This window comes from Quercus lobata, chromosome 10 (assembly GCF_001633185.2).
Source record: "Quercus lobata isolate SW786 chromosome 10, ValleyOak3.0 Primary Assembly, whole genome shotgun sequence".
Taxonomy (NCBI): Eukaryota; Viridiplantae; Streptophyta; class Magnoliopsida; order Fagales; family Fagaceae; genus Quercus; species Quercus lobata.
Window position 1 is genome coordinate 59,332,322 of NC_044913.1, and position 11,726 is coordinate 59,344,047.

The window sequence follows — 11,726 nt, forward strand, 5'->3', positions numbered from 1 at the left end:
GGAACGGTTTCTACTAATTTATTCCAAAATATAAACCAAGAATCAAACCATGATCAGAATTTGTGGAAGAAATAGTACAAAGGATCGGAAATTGTTTTTTTAATTTGTTTTCTACTCTCAAATCTGAAACTACAAATGTGCACGTACTTTTAAGAGAGAGAGAGATCTGTTCATCAGATGTTGGCTTAAATAAAAATAAAAATAAATAGAAAAAATAACAGCAAAACAGCCGACACAAACACCATTACACTAGTTCCAGTCCCTTAATTCTGCCCATAAACCAATCAATTCCAGATCCACCCAGTTTGGAATGGAACATATATATACATGAAGAAATCAATCAGCGAGGGTATAAAGCACAGAGACAACACTGATCCAATAAAGCACAGCTTGTTAGTGCAGATACTCGGGGTTAAATGCAAGGGCCTCTCGGTAGATCAGCTCCTTCATTTGTTCCTCAGTCAGTGCATGCTGCTCAAAATCAAAGCTGAAGGGAGTCATGCACACAGGCTCATCACTGATGTCATGCAGAGATGTTAGATAGGGGTGAGCCAACGCGTTTTCAACTGTTCAAGTGCAAAATCATATGTCAGTTTTCAATAAATGCTTAAACATAGACATGGTATTGTTACAGAAATAACCACAAAAAATTATGAATTAAGTAACTTCACTATTAATCATTAGAAAAGTAATATATCAGAAGCAAAAAAAAATAAAAAAAAAATTCATGAATTGACTTCCAAATTTAACACTAAATGTGGCCTGATGAAAATGCAATTCTGTATTGTTCATGGACACAACGGACGAGGTTCTCACGCAAAAATTATTTTATGCATTCCCCCACCTCATAGTGTGTGGGATTCAAATGCTGTGAAGGAGAGTATGCATATACTTGATGCATTAGACACCTTGGTTTTCATGGAAAATTTATGTGAGAAGCCTTTTTAAGACAAAAACAAGGGCAAAAGAACAAGTTATCTTTTTATATGAATTATAGAGTTTAGGTAGTCAATCTAGCATTTTGAATGGCAAGATAACAGCACCAGGGTTGTACAAAATCACCAAGGTTGAGCTTGGATTCAGAAATTGAACCTGTGTCTTAGTTTCAGCACCCTCACTAAGATTTTTAAAGGGGAAAAGGGAGTTTTTTTCAAGTGCAGGGTTACAATAAGAGGTCTCGATGTCACAAATTACTTTTGATATGTCCTTAAATATCTCCTAGTGTTACCTACCACAGTATTAAGGAACATAGGCAACAAATGGAAATTAAAGTGGGCATTCCTGAGAAAAATAAATCCTTAGAGATGCTGAAAATAGACATACGTGCTGCCAAACATGTTTTTTACTTGCACCTTTCACCCAATATCATCATATGCCTTGATTCTTCTAATATCAGCACCATTGGTCTAAGGTAGATATCCTATATATATGCACTTAGTGCACAACACATAAATAAACTCTGTGAGTTAGTTCTGGTTTTTTGCTCTCATATAAGAAGTAAAAAGGTTCACCTCCCCCTAAAGAGGAGAAGGCTAGTACCTTGATTCTTTCCAAACTGGAAGATATATAAAATTGAGACTGCAGTTAATATATCAAATATGCAATACATTATACATGTTTGTCTACATTGTAGCACTTTCACATGTAACAACAATATAACAACTTTGAAATATTAAACCAAAAATTTGGCAAAAAGCTAAAGAACACCCTACCCAAAACCAAGTATGAGGGTAGGTCAAGCCAATCCATAAATTTAAACAAATGTCGTATATCAAATGCACAACAGAATGGCATACTAAAGGAATATGTCAAAAAATATCAATTTCATTTTTTCAATATATTGACCAAATCCATGAACATATGTAGTAGTACACACGCACACAAGATACGTGACAAAAACAAGTTATGCCAGACCAAAAATGCATAACACTGAAACAGATCCATTTATATATAAAACTGCAAAACATGTGGTATAAATTTTACAATTAAATTACTACTGTACTGCAAAGCTTAGTTGAGAGTAGGGCTTAGATAATATGAGTTCATACTTGTATTGTTATGCACAGAACAGTAGGAAGCATAAACTCACCGGTAATCCTCTGTCTGGGATCAAATGTTAACATCTTTTCAACAAGATCAATGGCTGCAGGATGGACATGTGGAAACTTTTCAGTTAAGGACTGCCGACGGTAAAGAGGAAGTTGCCGAATGTATCTTTTAGCATTTTCATTCAAGAATCCCAAGTCAGCCTCTGTTGGGGTGCCAATAAGCTGCAAGATTTTATTTGAATAAATAAAATACTTTTTATTTGATAAAAAGCAACGAGTACAACAGCATTACAAGGATTACAATTTTAAACTTGAGTATCCACATTTTAAAACAGAAAAGGAAAATGTCCTACCACCATCACTCAATTATAAAAATATCTTTAAAAGATTGTTTGATCTTATGGGTTGGCTGTTCCAACTTCATCATCCTACTATTTCACTCTTGTCAAATTGTCCACAAGATGCAGAAAGTTCCCGCATTCCAAGCTTTAGAATTTCCATGCTTCTGAAAACTTCCTCTCCAAAAGCTTAACATTTGTGCCACTTCTTGGCATTAACCATGAAACTGTAAATAGAGTCCACGCAAAAGATCAAATACCCCTAGTTACCACTACCATGCAATGCAGCAGAAGATGTTCCATTCATTCCCCACTATTCTTGGGCATGCAGCACCATTCAACAGTCAACATGTTACATTTCCTAAGATCTTCCACAGTTAAAATTTTGTCTAAGGCTGTGCCCATGCGATGGGGTACCTTTGCATCCCAGATACGCCTCCAAGGAAAGCAAACCCCTATAGCACCCCTCAGAGCTTCATAGTAAGGCCATACTCCAAATGTTTCAGCCTTGACAGGTTTCCACATTATTTGAACCTCCTCTAATCTACTAAGGAGATCAAATTATAACAAATCAAAGAAAATCTCCACAATCCAATTCCCAATCCTGAGGTAACCAGGTAAATTGAGTATTCTATCTACGTTAATCACTCAAATACAAGGCAGCTGAGGCATTCTTACCGGTTCCAATCCAAAATAATTAAAGAAAATCATCTTTCAGACAAAGTTTTCCACACCACAGATCATGCCATAATCAAATTCATAGGCTGTCTCCCACAGAGAATTTTACAAAATGTGAAAGAGTATCCCATCCTTCTCAATGGCTTTCGAAAGACTAACTCCATATAATCTCTAACCACCCTCCATACTATCTCCCCCCCCCCCCCCCCCCCAAGAAAGGCTTCACCATATTTGAGATAGAGAGAGCACTGCCAAAGTTGATGTCTTAGCATAGGACAAACTATTATAACTTGTTAAATAAAAACCATTAAATCTGTTTTAACCCTAAAATAAATAACTAGACCTTTAAAACCACATGACTTTTACTTCAATTGGAGGCCACACATGGGCCCCATAAAATAAGTCTTGAATAGACGAACTTGTGAAGTAGTAATAAATTAATCTTCCAATGAAAATTCAAGGATAAGACAATATGGAACCCGATTCTAGAGAAGATGGACAGGAGATTAGCGGGATGGAAACGTTTGTACTTAGCCAAGGGAGGTAGAGTCACTTTAATCAAAAGCACTCTTATCTAACTTACCCACTTATTTTCTATCTCTTTTTCCTATACCTACTGCTGTGGCTAACTAAATTGAGAAACTTTAGCGGAATTTCTTATGGGGTGGCATTAGTGAGAACCTAAATTTCATCTGGTTAAATGGGCTACTGTTTGTTCCCCCATTTCTTTGGGTGGCTTAGGGATAAGGTAAGACTCTTTAATGAACCTTTGCTTGGGAAGTGGCTATGGAGATTTGGGATTGAGAAGGATGCCCTTTGGAGGCAAGTGATAGAGGTGAAATATGGATGTGTATTTGGTGGGGGGGGGGGGGGGGTGGCTGGTGTACCAGATCTATTAATGGTCCATATGGTGTTGGTTTATGGAAAAATATCAGTCGGGGATGGCCTTCTTTTTCACGCCATATTCTGTATGATATTGGTGACGGGTCTAGGGTGAAGTTTTGGCAAGACCGTTGGTGTGGTGAGACATCCCTTGCAGTCAGTTATCTTGAGTTATTTAGATTTTGCAAGGATAAGGAGGCTAGTGTGGTTGCGCTTATGAAGTACACCAATAGCGTCCTTGTTTGGGATGTTGGTTTCTTTAGGGGTGTGCATGCTCGGAAATTAAAGGCTATGTCAGGCTTCTTGGATACCATATATGGTTCTTCAATAAGGGGGTTTGGTGAGGATAAGATGTGTTGGAAACCTAGTAGAGATAAGGGGTTTAAGGTTAATGATTATAATAGAATTTTAGTGGGCTTTACTGACTTTTGTTTTCCTTGGAAAAGCATTTGGAAACAGAAGATTCCTTCTCGAGTAGCCTTCTTTGTTTGGACTGCTGCTTTAGGGAAATGCTTGACAATTGACAATTTACGAAAAAGGAAGGTTTGGATATTGGATTGGTGTTACATGTGCAAGTGTAATGGTGAATTAGTTGAGCATCTCTTCCTTCATTGTTCGGTTGCTATGGATCTGTGGGCTATGGTTTTGGGTTTATTTGGAGTAAGCTTGGTTATGCCACAATCTGTTTTGGGGCTCTTAGAGTGTTGGCAAGGCAGATTTGGTTGTCATTGAAATGGTTTTATTTGGATAATTGTACCCCATTGCTTAATGTGGTGTCTTTGGAGGGAGAGAAATAGTAGGTGTTTTGAGGATATTGAGAGATCCATACCAGACCTCAAGTTATTTTTCTTTAGAACTTTATTGGATTGGTTGGTTGCCATGCAAAACCAATCATTCCCTTCTTCTTTTTTGATTTCCTTGATTCTTGTAATTTTTGTACTTGAGTTGTTGACCCCTTGTACACTCCATGTGTACTAGGGTGCTCCTTTTTTGATATCAATAAAACTTATTACAAAAAAAAAAAAAAAATCCAATGAACTTGTTTCCAAAAAAAAAAAAAAAAAACACTCCATGGCTGCATCATTCCTCTCTAGTCTGCATAACCATAAACCTAGAGGATTAAAAGCGTTTAGCTTATGGATCCCTAACCCTTCTCCCATCAAAGGAGAATGAAATTTATAGTGATTAAAGACTGATGCATTGACGTTTTTTATTTATTTGCAGGAGCATGAATATTGAATTTTTTTTTAAAATGGTCCACTTAAAAATGTAAATATCTCATTCATGATTAAATGTACTTGAGATGGTATGCAGTTCAATAAAGGTGAGGTGGAAGAATGCCATTTAAATAATACTGTTCAATGAACCTAAAAGTACAACCTCAATGTCACCTGATAATGTAAAAAGCTCAAGATTAAGCAAAAAGGATAAAATTTATATCAACTTTTAAGAAGATGGAATAAGGAGAATATGCAGGCAAAAGCAATAAATATAAGAGAACTTGTAATAGGAAGATCCTGCTTTTCCAGAAACTAACAATATAACAATATAAAGATGGAAGATAAGATTACCTCCATAAGCAAACGTAGCTGGTGCACATGATCTCTTCCAGGAAACAGAGGTTTCCTATCCATCAATTCCATGAAAATACAACCAACTGACCACACATCAATAGCTGCAGTGTAATCTGAAGAGTTCAATAAAAGCTCTGGTGCACGGTACCATCTTGTAACAACATATTCCGTCATGAAATCAGTTTCAGAGGTGACACGAGCTAGTCCAAAATCACATATTTTCAAGTCACAATTAGCATTTAAAAGAAGATTGCTGGGCTTTAAGTCCCTGTGCAGAACATTTGCAGAATGTATGTATTTCAATCCACGGAGGATCTGATACAGGAAATACTGCATAAAACATTGAAAAGCATTAGTTATTTTAATCTGAGGCTGACAGATACAGTGACTTCTGAACATTTACAGTTGAACAAGCCAAAGCCATAATTGACGATTTTTTTGGGGGGGAGGGGGGGGAAGAGAGAGAGAGAGAGAGAGAGAGAACCAGGTACAGGCTACAGATCATCACATTGCCAAGTCACATTGCAAGGAAAGACATATGGCTCCACAGCATTCTAAACAACCGTCTCTATAAGGATAACACCTAACTAAAACAAGTGCTACAAATCTCCAAGCTACTTTGATTGCTTTAGTACCATTTGGATTCAATCATACAAAAGAAGTTATTGTACAATTTTTTCAAACCCAACTCAAGATGAAAAGTTTTAACCCCTCCAATGCTTGTTTTTGTATAAGGCATTTTCCAACAAAGTTCTGGTATTGATGTTCTCCAGGTAACAATTTCTATATAGCTTAACTAAGATGCCAAGAAATGATTTAAAAGTGAACATTCAGGTCCCCATAGGCCATGCTTTGATTCTTTAAAGTTTTCACCAGCAAGCTGAACAGATTCAGCGATAAACAACTTCAAGAAGGTTATAAATGATGGTGCCACTTTGGTTTTGCATTCATCAGATTTTCAGTTCGTGTGCAAGGATGACACATTTAATAAAGGAAAATGACAGCACCAAAATGGAAAAATATCGTTCAATTTTTAACTGAACAGGTAAAAGAAATGCAGGTGAACGTGATGTAGACATTAAGGGAAGTAAGAAAAGACATGGTGCCTCTCATTCGGCTTGAAGCATGACCCCAGATGAGCAAATTAAAAACCAATTTAATGCAGTTAATACCAGACAGCTGTGATGTCAAACTTTGTCCTGTTGATAGTTTTTTGCCTTTTGTATAGTTGTTGATTCTAATAAGGACTGTCAGAAGTCAAAGACTCAAATCATATGAGGTCTTTGCTGATGCAACAAAGTGGTGCTATCATAAAGGGAAACAAAATATACCCAAAATGCTTAGAATTGAACCTGACAATGCTCCTCTGACAAAGCTTGATTGGAACGAATAATTTGGTGCAGGTCAGTGTCCATTAGCTCATATGCAATATAAACATCATTAAATGCCTCCCTCTGTGGTGGTGGTATTATATCTCTGATTGCAACAACCTGCATGACAAATGAAAGCAATATTAATTGAATGGGAATACACTAATTATTGCTAAACAGGATGCCCACCACAAAAAGAATAAATAAACATAGGGTTAGAGGAGATTCTTATACCAATGAAAAGAATAAATAAACATGACCGAAATAACATCTAAACAGCATGCCTACCACAAGATCATAAACTTGTGATGATTTATACATAGGAAAGAAAAGTAAACATTTTTTTATTGGTAACTTACACATGAATCCAATGGGTCTCATCCTCCAACTATAATTATAGGAGAGATGTAATCTGATCTAGAGCTCATTGACATAGGTAAGACAAAAAAATATAATGGACCTCATATTATACTATGGCCAAAAAAATAAGATTAGGATATGCTATCTAATAATTGCTACTATCTCACAACCAAATAAAAGTACCCAAAGTACACCTAATGAATTATAAAATTGTATTTTGTATGCAACACTCATCCTAAATTGGTAAAGATCATACTTAATTTAGTAGCCAGCTGTTTGTATAAGTGTAGGAACATAAAATGGTGTACATGATGCAGGTAGTAAAGAGGACTTTGAGGAAAAACAAGATTAAAAACAAAAATATTCAAGAAGTGTGGTCAAATTGAGGTGCAGGGCCTCCTTGCCACCTTTCATAAGCTACTTTAGTTATTATTATTATTTTTTATAAGTCTTAAGTTTCTTTACTTTAGCTGGTCCAATTATGTTTCTTTATAAGGGCAATTTGGTAACATCTGGATTTTCTGAAATGGACTGTCCTTTTCTGTACCAAAGGTCCATGAATCTTATTTTGTATCTCGAGTCAAATTCCTATTGGTTTAAAAATTCTTAACTATTGTTTTCTTTGTTATTTTGATAAGTCTAAAGTAGTTTATTTAGAGTCCTAGTCCTAGAAGGATTTAGCAATAGCCTAAAATGGTTCAAAGGCTTTATTGTAGTCAATAACATTGATAGCGAGATTAATTTTATTAAAATTCCAGCATATTGTTTCAAACTTCATGTGATTATCTTCTTTTACTTAAGCACAATTGCTTAGGAAAACCTAAATGTGATTACCTAGCATTTATCTTTATTTATTTCTTGCTGTCAGCTTGTAGGCTAGTGGTTGGAGGCTTGGGATGAGCTATAGACTAAGACATTCTAGGTTCGACCCCTCCGTTCCAAACAGACCGTAAGAGTTCACCTGGATTACTTGATACATGGATCCGTGGTTTACTCCCCTGTGGTAGGTCCTAAGGGCCTTGCCTCGGTGAAGTTCCACATCATCAAAAAAAAACTTTCTTTATTTCTCATTTTATTTGCTGTTGTAGTACTAAGCAGCCATAAAACATATTAAAGATCTAATCTTTTCATTACCTAAACCCTTAAACATCAAACCTTGTTCAAGGACCCCTCAAGATCATATTAAGAAATCTAATTTAGTGCTGAATTGCCAAAGATAAGTGTAATCATTGCATTATTGCATTGGTCAGGTATTTGTATAATTGTAGCAACTTAAAATGGTGTACAGTTAAGAAAATTGATAATGAGATCTATTCAGCTAAGCAAAGATTGGGAACTACACCACGATGATCACAAGCTTCCTAAAATGCCAGACACCATAATATGCAATGCTAATCAGTTATTACTGGGCACTAAAACCCACTAATCCGTTATTTTCTCCATGGAAGCCATTGTGGAAACTGAAAATGCCTATAGAGGTAAGTTTCATTTGGACTGCACTGTTGGGGTAAATTTTGACTGTTGATAATTTTCGGAGGCAGCAAGTGGTTGTGGTGGATTGGCGTTGTATGCGTAAGCAGAATGGGGAGACTATTGATCACTTACTCATACATGGCCCTATAGCTCAAGAGTTATGGAATATGGTGTGCTCATTATTTGGGCCCATTGGGTCATGCCACGTGGTGTTATGAAGCTTTTAGCTAGTTGGCCAGGCAAGTTTAATAGACACAGAACTACGGTGATTTGGAGTATGATCCCTTATTGCCTAATGTGGGGTATATGAGGAGAAAGTAATACACATACTTTTGAAGGGAATGAAAGATCGATTCACCATTTGAAGCTATTGTTCTTTCAGACTTCGTTTGAGTGGGCAACTGCTTCGGGAGTACCTACTTTTACTTCTTTGCATGATTTATACCTTGTTTTTTCTCACCTATTTTTCAATGAAGTTATTTACTTATCAAAATTAAAAAAAAAAAAAAAAAATTATGAATCAGTCTCGGCTTAATTTAAAGACTGTGCTTTCTATTATCATTCATTTCCTAAAACACTAGAAGAGATCAAGAAAATACAAAAGACTGAATTTTTTAGCAAAATCGGCACTTATTTTGAATTTATACCAGAAAAAGGCGATATTATCATAATTTCAATACATTACTAAATTCCTCATTTAACAACTTGAATTAAATAGGCAACACAACAAAACACCTTTAAGTACACTATTATTCCCAATTCACTGTTTTTTTTTTTCCAGTTTTTGCTAAGTGACATAAAACAATCAAATTTCTATTAAAAACGAAATAATTACTAATTACTAAACCAATTAAGCAATAAATTGAAAAAATTTGTCAATTCTCATTCACCATTACCATTAATTAAATACACTTCATAAAACACTAGTATACCTAATTAGCTTTTTTTTTTTTTTTTTTTTTTTTTTTTTTTTTTTTTTTGAAACAATTTGTCAATTCTCATTCACCATTACCATTAATTAAATACACTTCATAACACACTAGTATACCTAATTAGCTTTTTTTTTTTTTTTTTTTTTTTTTTTTTTTTTTTTTTTTTTTTTTTTCAGTTTTAGCTAAGTAATCAATAACCACTAAACCAAATTAAGCATTAAATCGAAGAAGAATTAAGAGAGAGAGAGAAAGAGTTTTACATTTTCATGATCCATATGACGAAGCAGCTTGATCTCACGTAGAGTCCTCTTCGCATCGATCTTGTTATCGAACGCATTCGCAATCTTCTTCAACGCCACGTGCTCATTCGTCTCCGAATTCAAGGCCGAGCTGAACCAAAAATTCTCCGATTCAGAAAAACAAAAAAAAAAACAAAAAAAACGAAATTGAAGAAATCCAACAAAGAGATAGAGAAATAGAGACCAAACGATGCCGTAAGCGCCTTTGCCGATCGGCAGAATGGGAGGCTTATACTTGGCGGTGACTTCGAAGATGTTACCGAAGATATTGTACTGAATAAACCTCCCTCCGTGACTCAACGTCGCCGATATGTTCTCCGTCGTCGTCGCCGTCGCCGACATCGGCATCATCGAGTTCTGAGACTCCGGCTGAGCCTCCGTCATCACGGCGTCTCCTCCGCCAGGATGAGCTGGCACACCACCGCCACCGTCCACTGCTCCTCCGCCGTCCATTTTTTCTGATCTGATTGATTATGATAATGATTGTCGTTTTTCTTCTCTCTCTCTCTTTCAAAAGCTCTTCTTTCTTTCTACTCGTAAATTTGTTGTAAAGTAGCAAAAAAAAAACAAAACCAATATAAAGTATAAAAGAAAATGAAATGAAATGATTGTTGTTATTGTTGTTGTGTTTGTGTTTGTGTGTGAGTGAATGTATGGTATGTTTTCTCCTTTTTGGGTTGGTTAAGTTTGTTGATATATGAGAGCGAATGCAATGTGTGACGTGTTTTTTTGTTTTTTTGGGATTTTTTAGTAAAATACCCAAAAAAAAAAAAAACTAATTTAATCTAACTAATATATTGTATTTAATCAAATTCTGTTTTTACAACAACTGTGAGTTTGTTTTTGTTTTTGTTGTTTTCTGATTGATTCAATTTAATTCTGTTTCCAATATTCAAAACAACAATTATTTTTGTTGTTTTCATAATAAAAAAAAAAACTAATTTAATCTAACTAATATATTGTATTTAATCAAATTCTGTTTTTACAACAACTGTGAGTTTGTTTTTGTTTTTGTTGTTTTCTGATTGATTCAATTTAATTCTGTTTCCAATATTCAAAACAACAATTATTTTTGTTGTTTTCATAATAAAAAAAAAAGGGGTTTGGAGATGTGTAAGTGTACGTGTGTAACTCAAAAAATAATTTTTTGAAAATGAAAAACTGAAATTTTTTTGATAATAGAAAATTCAACAACTTTTTTTTTTTCTTTAGAAAATTACAATTTACTTTTATTTTAGATAAAGTGTTTCTCCAAATCAAGTTGGAGGAACCTTCTTTAATCCATTACTTAGTGATTTATAAGATCATGTATGTGAATTAAAGCACATGATTAATTTTAAATAATTTAAGACAAGTCATAATAATAAATGAGTAATTATAATTGATTATTAAAAGAATTAATTATAATTAATGAAGTATTAAAGACCCATTGGCTCAACTCCAAGAGAAGGATGTACTTTTTAGTGCACGGAATAAAAATTCAATGACTAATTAGGTATTTTAATTGACAAATTAATTATTTGTTTAATCTGAAGGTTAATATGAACATAAAATGACTCAAGAGGGATGATAAACTTGTAATTAGTTGATGACTAATTAAAATTAGTGCATATACAAAATGTGCAATTACAAATAACCACAATTATATTTATAATGTTTCTATATAATAAGTAAGGAACTAAACACATTTATAGTATTATATAGAAGTATAATAAATTTAAATTTAGCCCAAGTTTATATTCTTATAATTTTAGATGCATGAATTTGCATGT

General features: G+C 34.6%; 1 protein-coding gene across 1 annotated transcript; it reads right to left on the minus strand.

Moving 5' to 3' along the window:
* Positions 1-31: 31 nt before the first annotated feature.
* On the minus strand, positions 32-10,510 carry LOC115963727 (mitogen-activated protein kinase homolog D5). The gene is made up of 6 exons (XM_031082861.1): positions 10,139-10,510; positions 9,916-10,045; positions 6,873-7,010; positions 5,518-5,850; positions 2,090-2,270; positions 32-566 (listed from the first exon to the last, which is right to left on the minus strand). The coding sequence occupies exons 1-6, from the start codon at positions 10,405-10,407 to the stop codon at positions 394-396; spliced, it is 1,224 nt and encodes a 407-aa protein (XP_030938721.1). The 5' UTR covers positions 10,408-10,510; the 3' UTR covers positions 32-393.
* Positions 10,511-11,726: the final 1,216 nt, after the last annotated feature.

What these genes read in the sequence shown, in the direction of transcription:
- LOC115963727 (XM_031082861.1), bottom strand. Translation starts at nt 10,407, where the DNA reads ATGGACGGCGGAGGAGCAGTGGACGGTGGCGGTGGTGTGCCAGCTCAT. An exon ending in AGCTACGTTTGCTTATGGAG is followed by an intron (nt 2,271 to 5,517) that starts GTAATCTTATCT and finishes AAAATCTTGCAG; the next exon opens with CTTATTGGCACCCCAACAGA. An exon ending in TCCCAGACAGAGGATTACCG is followed by an intron (nt 567 to 2,089) that starts GTGAGTTTATGC and finishes GCACTTGAACAG; the next exon opens with TTGAAAACGCGTTGGCTCAC.